General features: G+C 35.4%; 1 protein-coding gene across 2 annotated transcripts in view; it reads right to left on the reverse strand.

Annotated features, from left to right (window-relative positions):
* Window positions 1-18,040, reverse strand: part of grk4 (G protein-coupled receptor kinase 4) — a 38,794-nt gene extending 20,754 nt beyond the window's left edge. For both annotated transcript variants that reach the window (XM_082163431.1, XM_082163430.1), the window contains exons 1-7: window positions 17,711-18,040; window positions 8,574-8,669; window positions 5,185-5,297; window positions 4,887-4,964; window positions 4,620-4,720; window positions 1,194-1,286; window positions 789-852 (exon numbers count right to left, since the gene is read on the reverse strand). In XM_082163431.1, the coding sequence (XP_082019557.1) occupies window positions 789-852; window positions 1,194-1,286; window positions 4,620-4,720; window positions 4,887-4,964; window positions 5,185-5,297; window positions 8,574-8,669; window positions 17,711-17,762 (597 nt within the window). In that variant the 5' untranslated portion in view covers window positions 17,763-18,040. The remainder of the gene's footprint in view (window positions 1-788; window positions 853-1,193; window positions 1,287-4,619; window positions 4,721-4,886; window positions 4,965-5,184; window positions 5,298-8,573; window positions 8,670-17,710) is intronic.
* Window positions 18,041-19,418: the final 1,378 nt, after the last annotated feature.

The following is a 19,418-nucleotide window of genomic DNA, read 5'->3' on the forward strand; positions in this document are numbered from 1 at the left end:
CACTCATTGCTCTTGCCCGAATATAACTTTAATAACTTTAACTTTAATAAGAAAATATAATTTTAATAAAGTACTAAATTATACTGTGAAGATGTTGCTGTGTTGTTTTACATTTGATTACTTTATTCAATTTCTGTACTTGAAAACGACTGTTAGATCTTCCTGAAAAACCTTAACCTTTAGACTATTTCATTTGCATGTTTGTTCTATTGTATCTATTAGTGCTATTGCTTATAATTTGATAATTTGGTCTTAATTTATTACTGAATGTTTACTTGCCTTTAATAATATTTGAAATTTATATTATTTGGTAGTTTTAGCTGTAGTAATAAAATTGAAATCTAGAATTGTGAAATTTCACTAAAATCTGGTGTCATAACCTTATTTATAGGTTGCATGAGTCAAATGCAACAACAACAATAACTATTTTAATGTATTTATTTATTACTTTTTGTTGTGGTGGGGCCAATTTTAACCACTATCCACTAGGAAAAATCCATAGTGTTCAGCCCTGTCAACGTTATTTCTCTAAAGTGCTATTCATTTCTACATATGTAAAACTTTTTCAATTAGCAAAAAATAACTGAGTGCACCTTTAAACAGTCATGCTGTGTAACAAAGTAATTTTTTAAACTGTAACTGGAAAATTCTTCCACAGAGTCTCTCAATTAAAAGGTCTTAAATACTGCACACATAATTATTATAATAAAAAATAAAAAAATAGACTTATTAAGTCATGTTAAATTCTTTAAAAACTGATCTGACAGTGACTGAATGAAATTACTCACCTCACCAAATCCGCCCTTGCCCAATACCCTGTAGTGTCTAAATGTGTTTTTGGTTACTGGTTGCCTGCAAATGAAATACAGATCAAGTCAATTCACTGCGCAAAACAATTTCAGAAACCGAACATGATGCAACAAAAGAACATTTCTTCAACTATGGGCATCACAACTTATTTTTATTAAAGCAAACATTTCGTTTTGTTGTATGAAGGTCATGTTAAAACTTGGAAACTTGTATATTTTACTGTAAAAATATGAAAATCCATGAAAAAAAAATTAATTAATGATTTCAAATGGCCCTTTGTTAGAGCAAGATTGTTTAGTTGTGTGTGTTAATTATTAGTCCTGACTGGACAGGAAGTCTGAACAGCTCCACCAATCACAAAGGCTGATTGAGATGTTACTCACCTCTCCAACCACTTCCACTGAAGAAAACGGGAAAAGTACATTGTCTCCTGATATGCTGAGAATGGAACTCCACTTAAATATTCACGAACTATCCTGAAAAAAGAGAAGGGATGTTTGAGAAAATGTAGATAAGTACAAATGCCATGGTGTACATGAATATGGTAATTATACAGTATCTACCCTCTGTAACCATCATTGTACCATAGTACTGCCATAATACTTGTTTGTGTTGCTACAAGCTATTCATTATTTCAAGTAGTTAAATGACAGTAAAACTACTCAAATAAATGAATAAATAATAGAGCTGAAAATATTTCTAATATTTATTTTGCTACAAAAATGTAACGTCATGCAAGAACTTCTAGAACTTGTTAAATGAAATAAACAGTCCAAACAACTTGGTCCTGAGAGGCCGTGTTTTGAAAACTGAGGTACTTTACAATACTTTAAACTTTACAATAAGGTTCCATTTGTTAACATTAACTACATTAGTTAACATGACATAACACGGAAAAACACTTAATATAATACTTAATTGTATTTTAATTAACTAACGTCAACAAAGATGAACAAATACTGTAAAAAAAAAAAAAGTGTTGCTCATTGTTAGTTAATGCATTAAGTGATGTTAACTAATGGAACCTTAGTTAGTAGCATCTCGATGATGACGTGTACAAGTATGATTGGAAATGAGCCGGATATTTTTCATGCATCTCATGCCATCTCACCCTCTAATGTAACACACACGCTATCACGCTTAAATACAGCAACACATACTTTAACAAACTCAGTCAGTGCCCATAGAGATTTAACAGGAAGGGTTAAAGTACTCCACCTCACCCCCTCTCAAACAGAAAGGAAGCTTAAACTAAACAGAACTAAAAGACTGACTGAGGCTAAACACAAACACACAAAACTCTGTTTAGATTTAAAGTCACGTGTTTACGTTACTCAGACAAACAGTGCGGCTACAGCGAACGGTTCATTCTAATACCGTAGGTCTTCACACTAACACCGGTGAAAACCACAACTAAAAGTGAGGTGGATAAACTATTGATTCCACTTCAATATTTACATAAACTAAATAACTAGCATGTGTTAACACATGCACCATCCTATTGCATAAACTTAAAGGAATAGTTCAACCAAAAATGAAAAGTCAGGCAATTGCTTAGCCTCAAGACATTCCTTCCTTCTTTCTTAAAAATACAAAAAGGTGGTCTTTTTAAAGAATAATTTGGACACTCTATTAAATATAAATAAAGTGAATATGGACTGGTGCTTTTGTGCTAAAAAAAATTATCTATGAAAGCACCATTGTGTGCTGTATCTTCTGAAGTCAGAACAGCTTTGTGTGACAAACAGACCAAGTTATTTAGTAACACATTTTTAAGATCATGAGCAGAACAAAGTCAAAGAATGTCTTAACATTTGATCGGTAGTGTGAACAGTGCAGTAGGTGGTATGCTGTATGTTAGTATTCCATTCTGAGCATAGCTGGAAAAATCTTAATGCTCAATTATTACTAAAATAGTATTAAAAAATATACTATTTATCAAGCCTGATTTGAGCTAGCTGATTTGGTATATACACCACCAACACTACCCTATTTGGGGTCAGAAAGTAAATTAGTATATGTATTCAAAAAGGATGCATTAAAAAATGTATCAAAATACATTACGTAACATTTATAATGTTACAAAAAATTGCTATTTCATATAAATGTTGTTGAACTTACTCTTCATCAAAAATATTCTGAAAAAATGTATCACGGTTTCCAGAAAAATAATAGGTAGCACAACTGTTTCAACACTGATAATAATGAGAAAAGTTTCTTGAGCACAAAATCAGCATTTTAAAAAGGATCATGCGACACTGAAGACTGGAGTAATGGCTGTTTTGATATAAATTACAGACACTGATAATAACACTGAGGACTATTTCTAATTTTTCTCAGTTATTATGCTTTATTTCCAGATTCAATCATTATTTTTTATGTAAACACGCTAAACGGACCTTGCGCCATTCAAATACAATGCGTCTAAAAACGCGAGTCGCAGGCAGTGGAAAACTCAAGGTGTCGAGATGTTTTTTAAAAGTTAAACTTCTTTTAACTTGAGTGCTGCGTTTTTAGAATGATGTTTCCTGTGTGAGATACTGTAAAGATGTGAGACGCGAGTGCACGTCCGACTAGCACGTTTACATAGAAACACAATGGAAAAGTAGCGCAGTGGAATGGAAAAACAAATTCTGTGTTCACTGATACAGCCAAGATAAAATTTTTAGATTATCACGTAGCTGTGACATTCTTGTGTTTCCATTAAGCTGCTCTAGCGAGGAGATAAACATAGGTCTAACAACGAGAGACCGATATTGAAAGAGAACATGGCGGACTGTGTACAGCTCACTCAGGGGAGGATCTAAACTAACAGGTCAGATTCTGTCACCAGTCGTGGGCGGAGTCCGTTACATTGTGACGTCACAATCGGTGTTAAATTTCGTTGATGAAATCTATGACGAAAAATGTTCGTTGACGACCTTTTTTTCCATGGCTAAGATGAGACGATGACGAGTCGACATCAAAGTCATTAAACGATAACTGTGACTATATCAACATGTAATATTGTTGACGAAAAAAGACGAGACTAAAATGTGGTTAAAAATAAAAACGTGACCAAAATGACTCTTTGTTTTTGTCAAATAAAGGAGGAAACAAAGCATTACGAGCTTTCATGCTTACGGTTGCCAGATATCAAGAATTTAAACCCCCCATTTTTGCATTTTATGAAATCTTTGCAATCTGGCAACTATCCGCACACGCTCTCTATACACTGTGGAATAAGCGCGGATGATTTGAAAATACTGACAAACAAGTAAGCTGGAGTTCAGCGATCTTCATTGATTCTGCTGAAATGAAAGTGTCATTCAGTCTGGTTTTTTTCTGTTACAAGCCGACTAAAACTATGAAAGACAAAAATGACAAAAATGTAACTAAGACTAATAAGCATTTTCGTCTGAAGACTAAGACTAAATCAAAAATGGCTGTCAAAATTTACACTGGTCACAATGTATACAAAATGAGAACGACTCATTTTTAGAAACTGTTTATGATTTATGGGGAATATAAAAAAGGAGTGGGTGGATTTGGTGACACACATTTATGTTTAAACACCATGTTAAAGTGAATTTTAAGTTTTTGATCAAATAAATCCAGCCTTTGTAGGCTGAGAGACTTCTTTCAAAAACATAAAATATCTTACCGACTCCAAACTTTTGAATAGTAGAGTAAACTTCAGAAAATGTCTTGGAGTTTTCCCTTCATAGTTCTTGTATAGGTGTTACTTGACAGCAACATATCTGTTACCTGCAGTAGATGACTGCCAAGTGAACTTCTTTTACTTAATATTAAATAAATGTGTTATTTACCTGGTACACTCCTGGAACAGCTCTTTACATGGAGTCTGTTCTAGTTTCTGCCTGCATTCCCCAACAACATCCTGAGCAATCTCTGGTAGATGAGCTGCTGACTACATGAGGAAGACAGAATGAAAAAGAGGGAGAGTAAACAGGAAGGGGGTTGATAGTGCGTCATTAAAAAAAAGAGAAGTTTAAAGTTCAATCATTAATTCAGCACTTCTTTCAATGAACATGTGGACACAGGTGCGTGCGATCAAAATTTGAATAAATATTTACCCCATTATTAAAATATGTGTCTAAAATATTTAAACCGACGTCTCTCCTCTTCTCATCCGCAGCCAACTGATATATTGCCTAAACAAACACACACAAATAATGCTGAAATTAATTTGCTGAAAACTACATATGACAATCAGTAAGGGTGCACAAAATATGTGTTCCATTAAAGAGAAGGTGAGAGAACAATTCGATCTTTGACATAGAGATAGACTGTATGCGTATGTCAAAGGCAGTCGGAGAGAAAAAGACAAAGATAGAGAGGTTGAAGGTGTATGTTTGTGAAGAGATTTCATACCACAGAATCCTGGAACTCTATGCACCGTCGTAATTTGGGCTGAGTGTCACAGAACTGCCGAAACAACAGACGACCGATTGGTTGCTTCTCACAAAGGCTAGTGTAATCCCTCTCTGAGAGCATTAAAAAAAGCAGATAGACAGAGAAAGACAGTTAAACCTATCATCGTCACATTATTTTCCTCATCCCGTAAGCGATTTAACCCTCTGGGGTCTGAGGTGTTTTTGGGGCCCTTGAGATGTTTTGACATGTAACTCATATGGTTCATGTCCATCAACCAGGCCGATTAATTAGCCTATAATACTGACAGAAGTTCTAGTTGGCCTAATGAACTGAATTGAGAGTATGAGTAAGTACATGAGTAAGTGAGGTGGGAAAAGAAGGAAAAACGTGCATTCAATTTGCATACGATCGTTCCCGACATAACTTGAATGCACCATATAAACAGTAAACACAGAGTAACTGAAGAGCTACACAAGGGGTTGGGTGTAACAAATCAATCAATCAATGAGTAGCCATGACAACAAAAGAGAACATTTTATAAACCAAGGAAACACAGGTCCTGTTTACACCTGGTATTAAGATGCATTTTGGCCGATCGGATCACAAGTAGATGAGGGAGAATGATTCCCGTTTACACCTGGCGTTTTAATCTGTCTCTTTTGTGCACTTTCAACCACTTCTCTCCTGATTTCTTTGAGGAGAGGGTCTAGGGTAAATATTTGGGCCTCTTCAGATCTTTCAATCTAATGAACGAAATAAGCTCACGCAATTTACATACATGAATGCGACCGGAGACCACGAAAAAACCCACAGAGAGCAGCAGCTTTCGTTTCTGCTCTGATAGCCGCAAGACCATGGCAAGACCAGTGCGTGTTACGTACAGTAGGAATGAGTGTTGTATATGTATGTGTGGGTCTGTTTTGTGAGTGTTTCAGATATCATTGGATCCACAGCCTGTCAGTCTTCACTAAGGAAGTTGACACCCCAGTACACACTGCCAATCACATTACACCAGCCTCTTCAAATACCTGTATCTCCTCCAGCTTTTTGCTCACCTTGTTGCTGCTCATTTGCTCTTGCTTATTTGCTGTTTTGTACATTGCTGTGGTAGAGTCCTTGTATACTGTGTGTTTAATCTTTGATTGAAACATACTTTGCATTGTGGTTGTAAAGTGTACTGTTGCTAATGTCTTCTTCAGTCGACACGTTGTGTGAGGCTGGGAAGGAGGGAGCAGGTAAGTCACATGACATACATTGCCCACCACATAAGACGTCCTGTTTTGTATCAACATCAAATTACATCTAAGGGACGTAACATTTATGGGGGCTCGTCCGGGATTTGAACCCAGGCAAGAATCACCCGGAAATCAGAAATGGTGCGAGAACGTCATGCTTGGTAAGTTTTTTGTCTTCAAACTAAACTTAGGTCTTCAGCTCACAAAGTTTAAATCCCATCTGGCTAGTGCGCTTCTCATTATGTTTACACATTAGGTCAGCCGGAAAATAGGCGGTCTTTTGTGGTTGTTCAAACGCATTCGACCACATGAGCATCGACACTACGAAAGCAATTCGGTCAAATGCGTTTTCAACTACCTTTCGAAGTGGTTGAAAGGGACAAGCTCAAAACGTTTAGACCCCGTTTACGCCTGTATTTAGCGTCGTTCACTTATGATCGGATTGACCAAAATGCATCTAAATACCAGGTGTAAACAGGGCCATGGACTCAGCAAAGGAACAAAACAGAAACCTTGTTTGACATTTATCAAATATATTTGAAATTAGATACTTTTAATACTACGTTAATTTGATGTTAGATAATAATTTCTCGACATATCTAATAGGTCTCAGATTAAACATGACATTTGTGCCTCTAATTTAGAAATAAAGACACCAGACACAAAACTGTGCTGCATTCATGGAATGTGCCAGGGAGGATGGAAAATCATGAAAAACATAATTCTGACTGATTGAGGTGCAATGCCCTTAAATAACATTTTTGTAGACCTTAGGGAAAAAATAAAAATTTTTAATACATGATATATGACCCCTTTTATGAAATATTTCCTCTATATACACACAAAAAGTGCAAAACTCAGCATACAGCCACAACACTAAATCACAGTGATGCTGAGCAGAGCGCTCAGGCTGAGCCCTTTGCTGCAGGACTCTCTGGAACGTTATAGGCCTGGTGCATTCTGGGCCAAGAGGAAACAGCCAGGACTTCCTCAGTGAGCCAAGGTCTACAGCTGTCTGACGCAAACACATACACACACACCTGCCCACACACCAGCATAAATCTTTAACTGACAGAAACATTCTAAACCATGTAAACCTAACAAGGAATACACTAATAAGTATGCTTTGTTTAGAGAACCACAAAATAATTATGAATAATTATAATTATAAATAAATATTTTAATATGTACTACTTTTAAGGTGCAACAAGTAAAAAAAACAACGTATTGTGAATTAATTACTTATGGATGACAAATACCGCACAATTGCATCTGCAACTAACTATTTAACTTAATTTAAAGGAATCAGTTCATTGATTGAACTATTTAAATCAGGGATGCATTAATATAAAACATTGCTCATAATGACAGAATTTTAATGGGTGATAATGGCCAACATTATAAATCTGATATGCATATTTAAAAAGTTGATGTAGATAAATCTAACATAAAAGAAGAGGAAAAAAAAGAAATACATTTGCTTTTAGGTCATCCTATACGTGTTATTTGCAATGCTAAAAAAGGTTTCTAGGTATCAGCCAGACGGGCAATGCTTAAATAACATCAAACAGCACTAATGAGAGAGGATTTAGCTTGCATAATTTGATTTTAACTACCAAAAAAAAACAACGTGATCAGAGGATATCTGCACCACTGCACCTGGTCCCTGCATGACTAGCAATGTTTGTATGTATACAAATACAAACAAATTGGTATTTTTAATACCTTGAAACTAGGGCTGTAAATTTAGTGCAATTAATTAAATAAAAAAGTGAATTATTCATGCAATTAATCATGCCCCCCGACCCGTATCTAAATTCTGTTTAGAGGGATTTTCCGACCATCAGATCAATTCAACCTTGAAGTACCAGTCCACATGAAACGTGCCTGTATAGGCCAGTGATAGGCTTATGTTCAATGATACAGAAATAAAACAAACAATATTTTGACCTTTAACACTGTTTTGTAATGCCTATTCAATGATTTACACACTTGCCACAATAATGTAGGCTAATGTGTTTGAATTGATTGATTTCCTCATCAAATATTTATGTGGTTAGTTATGTAGTTTTATTGATTGCCAGCCCTACGTAAAACATATATTCTGCCAAAGCTCATTTCTGAATGCACTCTTTCATACATTTATCTTACCAATAGTGCGTCTAAGTTCCTCACACAGACTGATATGAGGCAGTTTGAGCATCTCCTTCCATTTCTTGCTCCGCCCATTCCGTTTCCCTCCTCCTCCTATGAGAGATAAAGAGAGAAACAAATAAGATAAACTCAATTGGCTATTTACTATTATTTTTCAGTCTCTATCAATGGTTAAAACACATAAACACTGAATTTATTAGGCACACTTATTCCACATGAGTGTGAAAAAATTCCACTCTATATATTAATTATTAAATATTATATCATTTTCATAATATAGCCTTTATAATATTAAATGAATAAGCCCTAGTAATAACCTGTCAAAACACAAGAATATTTTGTAGAAATAGAGAAAAGAAACATGAGGATGACATAAGAAATAAGGCATTTTAACAGACTACAGACAAAGTCAAACAACAATAACAACTGTTTTCCAGAAAAACTTTTTTCAGTCTCCAATCACTTTTCATTCTTCCATACATCTGGTAATCAATGCTATTATTCCTGAATGCACATTGCCTTAGAGAGATCATGACAGCTGGAAAACTTTGAACCTGTAAGATAATATGAAGTAATCATCCCTTGTTTTCGTATAATTGTTTAATGCAAAACACTCAAGGAGCGTACAAGAGACTGTAATCAAAAGCTTGCCGTCTTGAGGCCGAAATGTAGAGAAGGCATTCCTCGTACCCAGGAAAACAGTTTTCCTCAAACTGAGGAATGAGAAGAGTTTATCCTCCAGGATTTACTGTAATTTCAGTGACTGCAAATTCCAGCCACATTACAGAAAGACTTACAAGTCATGCTCTTGAAAATACACACACACACACACACACACACACACACACACACACACACACACACACACACACACACACACACACACACACACACACACACACAAGAGAGAGAGAGAACTGCTGGCCTCTGAAATTACCCTTGGAGACATTTAGGGTGACTATTTAGGGTCTTATTATCCGGGTTTCCATCCAAGGATTTTTTTTTTTGCAAAAAAGAAAAAAAACGTACTTTTTTTTTTTAAATACACAACATTTTTATTCTAAATAAAATGTTTAGGTTACAGCTGCATATGTCTCTGAGGGAAAACAAATTAGCAGTGTGTAAGAGTGGAAAAACTGGAAGAACTGGAAGAGATGGCAACTCTCTGAGAAAACAAAGGAAATTAACATTTGAACTCTCTCTTGTGAAGTTAGCATCACCATTTGAGATGCAAGTCTCACCTCAGAACACATCTCTTTCCCTCTTCCCCCACTCCTTCTCTCTCATGCTGAGATCACCAAAATCCATGGTTTAATGTGAATAATTATCATACAGTATCACACATGTTAGGTATCATTTGAAATGTCTCAGTGCGACTGGTACAAATGTCTCATTCCCAAAGAAGTAAACCAAAAGGTAATAAAGTTCTTAAGAGTTTAGAGATAACTTGCACACAGAGGAGGGTGTGTTTTCCAGGCAAATGGCATCCTGCTCTCAAAGGTGTCAACTCTGAATGCAAATTCCCACTGTTAGCAAATGTTTCCATGTAAAAAAAGTTTCTGTCTATATAAAGAAATGCAACAAGAGGTGATTTGTAACTCAAATTAGCCTGTGATGCAGAGTGTATGCATCATGTATTTTAAATGTCAGGTTCGCATCTTCTCTCTTTATTCCAGAGCATTTGATGTTTTGTATTTATTATCTTTGAATTGATTATGAATATGAAATTGGCATGATACATTTACCTGACATAATAAATTGTTACATTTGATTTTAATCCCAGTTTAGATGGAGCATGAGGCACATCTGGTGGGATTCTAGATTCCTGACTAACTGCTTGACTTTAACTAAGTTGTTATGCAGTCGCAAATAGGTGGCTAGATAAAACTACTATTGAGATAATAGCACCGTTTGGAGCGGCATTATCTTAATGTACTAGCCATAACCTCTGGTAATTAACTAAGTTGTTATATGGGCGACTGTAGGGGGCTACATGGGTTCTTTTTAACAATAGCAAGCATGTGCGGTGGCATCGTGTAACTGCTTTAGCCATAACCTCTGGTTATTGATCAGAATGGCGAGTTTGTGATATAAATACGGCCAGCACGAGACTCTCTTAGCGACATAGATTCCTAATGAACGAGTAAAATATAAAGTAAAGAGTTAAATAGAATAATCAAATGTATTGCTAAACTATTATATAATTGACCAATAACCAATTGGGAAATTTAACCTAAATTCGAGGTTGTGATAAAATGGAGTCAGATAAAAGCTTAAATGGAATTAAATTACTTTGCCACGCGGAAAGACAGTAACACACAAACCTTCACCCATTCTATCGGAAACCGCCATTGCGCCGATGTAAACATTGCACCGATGTTTTTTTAGCGATTGGATGTTATTGTACTCTGAAATCAGAACGAATAACTGGTTTGAATGATCTTCTGAATATACGCTATACATAAGTTTTTGAAATAGGGCTTCAAAGTGCAAGTTTTTGAAAACTACTGTTATCTCTCCGTGTAAACTACAAAAACTTAAATATGTGAAAACGGTGACATAATGCATATGCGTATTATGTGTTCGGTCAAGTCTATAGGCGCATAGTGTTCCTTTACAAAGTGACATCGCCAACTACTGGCCTGGCAGCATAATACAGCGTTTTTAGTGGTTTTCGCCAATTCTTGTGAACAGGGATCGTTTTGACAATGTTGTCGTCTGAACGTGAAAAAAAGGAAAGGAAAAACGTCCTTTTTTAGTACATTGTTGTCGTGTAAACGTACCCTGACTTGCCCTTAAGTTGTTCTAAACCTGTCTGAGTTTCTTTGTTCTGTTGAACACAAAAGAAGATATTTTGAAGAATGTTAGTAACCAAAGAGTTGCTGGTCCCCCTTGAAAAAAATGGGGACCAGAAACTGTTTGGTTACCGACATTCTTCAAAATATCTTCTTTTGTGTTCAGCAGAAGAAATAAATTCATACAGGAACAACTTGAGGGTGAGTAAATGATGACAGAACTTTCATTTTTGTGTGAACTATCCCTTAAAGTTAAGTAACCACAATTAATTTTGTTATTTTAGAAGTTTCAAGAACCGTATGTTCTTCAATAAAACCAATAGTTATTGAGAGGAGTAAAAAAAAAAAATATCTAACATTTTTCAAAATATATATTTTTTTTTTACATAATTAACTAAATGAATTATTATGTAACTAGGGGTTAAACGGATCATTGCTGATCCGTGATCCGTATAGACGAGGCCCCACGGTTCGACACGCATGTGAATTCACTTTCAAGTTTAACCACTATAAACTTTCAGTTTTATAATTTGCACGTGTTTTGTCTTGCTAGATTACACAGCCTATAAATACCTGCTGTTGTCATCAAACTACAAAACACAGCTTTAACAAAGACGAATCTATGTTAAATTTATACAGTGAACATGGTGTTATTTTACAATTAATTATTACATTTCTGTACCTGAAATGAATACTTTATTTAACTTTGTTATATTGTATTTATCTATGCTTCTGATTTGTGTAGCCTATTTGTTTTGTTCTTATTTTTTACTGACTGTTCACTTGCCTTTAATAATGTCTGAACTTTATTAGTTAGGCTAGAAGTTTTTGATGTGGTATCAGAGTACTTAAAGTGTGCTTTAAGTAATAAATGGATAGCAAAGTTACCACCCCACCCCTAAAATGTGAAAAATGATCCGATCCGTGACTCAAAACGCAATATGATCCTAACCGTGAGTTTTGTGATCTGTTAAACCACTAACTGCAACAAAAAATATGTAGTCGTTATGCATTGTGATTATTAAAATCATCTATATATTATTTAATATAAACAACAGTCTCTCCTACACATAATTAAGATCTAACATGTTAATTCACACAGCACAGATGCACATAGTCCACATGTGCATTCTTGCATTTGATTATACATTGACAACATATCACTCACTCAATACTAATGCAATAACATACACACACGCACACACACACACAACCACTGAGCCGTTTGACCGGTCAAACCCTCACAGATGATACACATCTGTTCAATCTACTCTAAAATCTACAAGGACAGATATGAGCAACTGCTGAAGTGAGACAAAGAAAGAGACAACAATAAACATCCTGGTCAAGACTTCATGCCACAAGTCAAATGTCTGTCTATGTAAGACTGTAAGTAGTTTTTGGAACAGCTAATGTAAAGCTGGACAAGCATATTTTCTGTATTTACATAAAGGCACAACAAGATAAACAGGAAGAAGAGCAAGATGACCGGCTGAAAACAAGAAAAACACTCTTTCACTCTGAATCAATTTGCCTACAGACAAATTTAAGTCCGACAAATACTTTTTCCTCATTATTCGACACAAACACACACCTTAAAAGAAACACAATGTTTATGCTGTTTCAGCATTCCTCAAAATGTATTTGGGAAGTTGACATGAAATACATTCGGAAAGTTGGCATGTCCTACAGTACTCCATCTAAAACTATTTTAAACAGCATTGTGCTTTTAATAAAAATTCAGCATTTATGAGCTGACATTAATTATGAGATTACAGCAACGAGTTGTTTAAAAACAGTGGAAAATCTTAAGAGTAAAAATGTCCAGATACATGACCTACCCTTTCCTTTGTACATTCGTATGAATTATAAACCCAAAACGTATAAAATCTATAAATTATAACCAATCATCTAAATTGAAACAATCCCAGCAAATGCTAAATACCTAAATCAATTCATGAAACCACTCCATTTGTAAGCTTTATTAATGTAATAAGCTTAGATGACCTCAGAAAGGCAGTTACCTAAAGAATAGCTTTATCTTGGACAAAAAAATACTGAGCCCTATCTAAAAAAAAACAGTGCACGACCTGTTACTTGCTCTACAAAACAAGTAGTGAAGAACATCTAATCAACTAACACACTCAAAGAAAAGAGGAAGCTACTGACGCAACTATGAACAAAAAAGGCCTTATAAAGAAACTATGGTTCTCAAGCTTTTTAACTCCGAGACCACCATTGTCCAGACCATATAAAGCCCCCATTCTCATGTAGGCTAAGATAGTCCCTTAGGTACTTCTGCGGTATTGATGACAATACTGTTTGTTTTCCATCCTTTTATTAACAGAAACTATGAGTGTCGGTTAATTAAAATAATGAACTGCGATTAACATTGTGATTCCAGAACTTTCAGAACTTTCTGTTCAGAACTGTATACGTTCAGCAGAAATAACAACAACAGCTATTCTTAGGACAAATTAAAACGATACATATGATGTCAGTTTATGTTGATTTTAGCATTTAGCATAAAGTCTTTTTAGCATTTTAAGTGAATAAGTAAGTTTTGTTTTTTTTGTCTTGCAGCCCCCAGAAGTTTGCTGAGGCCCCCTAATTCCCTGTGGAGTATTTCATAGCTTGTCAAAATAAATAACAGAAATATTGAGTAGATTATCGAACATTCCAAATGCACATTATAGATCTTACAGTGAATGATTCATCCATGTTTCATGTAGGGCTGTAACTACAATTATATTTGATGATTAGCCTATTTTTTACGATTAGTCGACTAATCTATCGATTATTATTATTATTATATCTCATTATTTTCTGATCAGTCGATTAATCCTTTAGGTTAATTTACCAATAAATAATAAACATAGCTTCTGCCATTAATCTTTCAATGTTGTATTCAAACATTTTCTCATAAAATACAATTTAAAAAATAACTAAATGACAAGAATTAAAAGGCATCTATCAGTAATACAAATGTCCATGATGGCTGCACTCATAGTCACTGTTTAGGATTGACAGCAAGGTGTGAGTCTTGAAATGTTTCGTTCATATCTATTCTGTATGAACAAAGAGCAGAAGACAGTCACAACGCCATGCATCGACAGTATCAAAAATGGCTATGTCCATAACACCAGGAAGTTTTATCACAATTGACAGAGAGTTATTAAATAAACGAATCCAATCAAGCCGCCAGATCACCATCAGATATTTAAATATATATATATATATTTTAAGTAGACTAAAGCCGTCATGATTATACAGTTCAGTGTGGCTCTCACATTATATGTCGTGGCAGACAACTAGTTGTCCAGTGCGGTTCTGTTCATTCAGCGCAGGTTTGTCGAGAATGTGGTTGCGAGTCCTGAAAATGTGCAGGTGTCAGTTTGGTTATAGAATGCGCTTGTCAAAAGGCTGTATGAACGCAATCGTATTAAGCGGAGCTGCCATACTAGCCATTAGCATCTGGTCAAGAGTTTTGTTTTGTGTGAAACATTACAGGGGATTAGGGATTAATGTGAACAGTGTGACACATCGACACATTCCCTTCAAATTGACAGATTTTTGTAATCGATGGATTTGTTTTATGTGAAACATTACAGGGGATTAGGGATTAATGTGAACAGTGTGACACATCGACACATTCCCCTCAAATCAACGGATTTTTGTAATCGACGTAATCTATTACGTCGACGGTGCGTCGTTCCAATTTTTTTACTCAACATCCAATTAACAAGCAATGCATAGAACCAAGTCCCCACATTTTTTTCTTTTTCAATAATGTTACATTCGGATGCAAGTCGCAATACGGAAGCCACAATATGTTTAATTAAATTAATTAATTAATTAAATGTGGTTTAAGAGATATAGTCCATTAAAATACCGAAAACAACAGCAGGACAAAGGCTGCAACACTATTAAAATATATTATCACTATTTAAAGGCATAGTTAGCTAACATGTACTCAGTGCTTTCTATTTTAATTTCTACCCAAATTTTGGTATCTTCCAACTGATGATTTTGGTTTCTTGAGCGCACCTGAACTTTTTTTCTACCCAAAAGTTTTAGGCACACCATGTTGCGATGAATTGGAGGTAATGAGATATCTTTACTTCCATACTGTGACGTGCATTTGAGTGTTACGGATTATTGGGGAAAAAAAAATTGGACGGGGAATTAGTTCTATGTATCAGTTGTTGATTGGATTTTGAAATGTGGGTATTGCACTCAAAAGCAGAAGCAGATGAACATGAGCTTGTAGGTGTTTAAAGGGGTGGTATAATGCCCTTTTCACAATAAGTCTTTGATGTCCCCAGAGTGTGTATGTGAAGTTTTAGCTCAAAATACCCCACAGATATTTTTATATAGCATGTTAAATTTGTCACTTTTTGAGGGTGAGCAAAAAAACGCAAAAACACTGTCCCTTTAAATGCAAATGAGCTGCTGCTCCCAGAAGAGTGGGCGGAGCAACAACAGTTTGAGTCCTTTTACCTCACACAGACGTACTGAAAATTTCAAAAAACTTTAAGCCTTTTATGTTCAAACCGAAGTCAGAAAGATGGAGAGACTCAAGAAGAAGTGACAACATGTAGACAACAATTCTGAATGGTTAGTTGGTGAATTTATGTAGCTTATGTGTAGTTATCATCTAGTCTTTGATTAGCATATTCTGTCTTGATAATCTATAAAACGTGTTCCGGGGCGGGGTTTATGTAAATTTTAGGGTTAGTGATGTCGTGTAGTCCCTACCAGCCGTTTGTTGTAGTCCTTAAAAAGCGATTTCTTTAAAAGAAAATATCTCCCTTTGCTTTGAACTTTGAGTGTCGTAACTTTGCAGATGTTGTTTATGCTCAAACAGCAACATTACACACTAACTAAAGTTAGAAAAGTAAAATCATATTCAACCGCCCCTTTAAAGTCACCATGAAATCAAAGTTTGCAATTCTTGTTTTTTATGTAATAATGTAGTATTTATTATAAATGATTTATTCGTGCACATTATATGTTTTAGTTCACGTTCCCTCATAATCTTTAATCAAAATAACTTCCCCTCCCTCTTGCAGCAACATCTCTTCTCTGATGACGTGTTTACTGGCGTGAGGGCGGGACAACCTGTCATTCACATGACATCACATCAATAGCAAACCACAACCATCCAATCAATTCCTGACAGACAAAATCAAGTCCCGTCCTACATTTTTTCTTGTTTGAGAAGCAGTGTCACTCAGATATGAATTGTTCACAATAACATCTATAACATGCATTTAAAAAAATATATTAATTCCATGCCAACTTTAAAATTAATACTGTCATCCGAGGTCATTACTGTAAGCGTTTGTAATAAAGGTTTTGATTCACAAACTTGCATTGACACGAAGAGCGAGTACGCAGAGTTATACCCGAGACATAAACATAGCCCCGGTAAGTTGCCATTGGCAATGGTGAAATATCGGCTGCATCCGAAATCGCATACTTCCCTATGTAGTAGGCGAAAAACAGTAGGCTATGCGACAAAATAAATATGTGTGAATTCACATTATTCATAAAAGAGTAGGAAAAAAGTACCCAAAAGACCTACTATTTCTGGCGAGATTGCATATGATGGACACTTTATAAATTTGAGAATTTGTAAATGCTGATGGTATGTCACATGATGATGACAATTTGGCAAATATAGTACGCCCAGATTATATTCCGACTACACACATATAGAACATACTTTTTTAGCGGTTGCGAAGTAATTACTTATTTAAAATAAGTACCTACTCAAGAGAGTATGCGATTTCGTAAGCAGCCACTCTGTTTGCCAGTTATTATACAAAAAAAAAAAAAAAAGAAGAAGAAGAAAAGACACATTTGACCGCTCAATTATGCGCTTGACCAATCAGAATCGAGTCTTCCAATAATACCCAATTTATCACAGATAAGACCAGGTCCAGCTAGGAGCAAGCCGACCTCACTCATATCACAGTGTACTCCTTTGTGCGCAGATAGAGGGGCAACCTTGCGGCCTACAGCTGCAGTTCAACCTCCCTCTCAGGTGAAGAGACGGGGATGGGTGTACACTGCGGTCTCTGCGTTATAAATCCAGGGAAAATTACATAGTAACCTCCATTAGGGGTCTGACAGAGGAGACTGAGCATTGGAAGTGCGTACTAGCATACTAAATGAGATGCTATTTAACAGAGAGCACTTATTCAAGAATGTAGGCTATACAGATGTGGCGAATGTAGTCAGATCCAATAAGACGCTGGATTCAGTCCCGTCCATGATAAAGTTAATACGGGATTCGTTTATCGATAATTGATTGCGCCATTGCCTGTATCTTACCTTCCCTCGCCTTCAGCAGCACGGTGTTGGCCACGATATTCTCAATCTCCATTGTCAGAAAAAAGATCCCGTGCAGTCCCGATACATTTCACTTAGGAGAAAAAAGACGAGGACGGTCGCGCTGTTGGTGGTGGTGATGATGAGGATGATGTTCGGTGGTGAGGATGGTTATGATCGGCGTGAATTTGGCGTTGGCACATTGCAGGTTAATTGTATTTCTCCATATCTCGCTGTTGAACCCCCCACCTTTCCGCTCGCCGTGGACATGTAACGTTACTCTCTCTCCCCCTTGTTAGCATTCAGTGCTCAGCAGTCCTTCCTGTCTCGAGCGAGCTCTCGCTTACACCGTCAGCTCTGGAGGAGGAGGGATCATCTTACAACCAGAATGTAACCTAACAGTCTCGCTCTCTATCTGATTGTCTGCTTTTACAATATTTGCGAAGCCTAGAGCCTACAATACTCAAAGTATTGCAAATATGCTATATATAAAACATCACGTTTCTCACACATAATAGCTACTCAGATTTATCGTCCACTACATTTACCCAGCAAAGACAAGGCTATGAACAAGTTCATCTCAGTGCAGAAACTTCCAGATAAACAGGCTACAGATTTTTTATTTATTTAACTATTTGTTGGGAAACTGGGCAACTATGGATTTTTACTGATGTTAGCATATTGAAGATACGATATCCATTACATTAAACAAAGTGTAACTAACAGACTTTACACTAATGTATGTAGCCTACATGAAATAATCTAATATAATTAGTTACTATTTTTATATATTATTAATTTTATTTTAATGTTACGTATACTGTGGTATATTTTTAAGGTGAAAAACAAACAAACAATGAATTCACATCATTGGTTCTTCAACAAAGGGGACGAGGTCCACTAGGGGGCCTCAGAAAACGATGTACAACATGTCAAACTGACATTTAATTTCAATTTGTCCTGTGAACTGTTTTTATTAAAGAACATACGGTTCTTAAAACTTGTGGAATCATCAAAATGAATCATGGTTAATTGACACTCCTAAAAAGTTTGCAAACAAGCAGCATTATCATCATTACAGCAAAAGTTCTAATGGAAATAATCAGTGTTGGGTGTTATGTATTACTAAGTAATGAATTAATGACTTTTCCCTTTGAAAAACTAAAGAGATTACTCTTATTTTTTCTGGAATTTAATTACAGTTACTGCTGATCGTAATTGCATTAAATACCAAACAATTATAAAACAATAGTGTACCTTCTGCCTTTAAATACTTTGGTCATTTCAACAATAATTTATGCAATTTTATATTATTTATTAAATGGGCTTTAGAAAGTAATTGGTAATAAGCAATTCAATACTGTTTAGAGAGAGAATCTAATTAGTGTTTAAGATGTAATTAGTAGCTAATTAAATTTTTTGAGTAACTTACACTAGAAATAATATATAATTATATATTACTCTAAATGTTGCAAAAAGACAATGTTGTTTAAAATCAAGTTTACTCATCATCACATTTTTGCAATTTGAATGTCTCTCAGGGCAGTTCATTTTCATATTATCATTTCAAAAGTAGATATTTCATTATTTGCTGAGGATAAGATTAAATTCACATTATACATATTTCTCACCTATTTGCTTAATATCAGAATTTTGAAGTTGAGCAAGTTAGTAACAAAATATTTGAAAACACAAAATGTGCACTGTAATG

This window comes from Leuciscus leuciscus (assembly GCF_965113295.1).
Source record: "Leuciscus leuciscus genome assembly, chromosome: 3".
Lineage (NCBI taxonomy): Eukaryota > Metazoa > Chordata > Actinopteri > Cypriniformes > Leuciscidae > Leuciscus > Leuciscus leuciscus.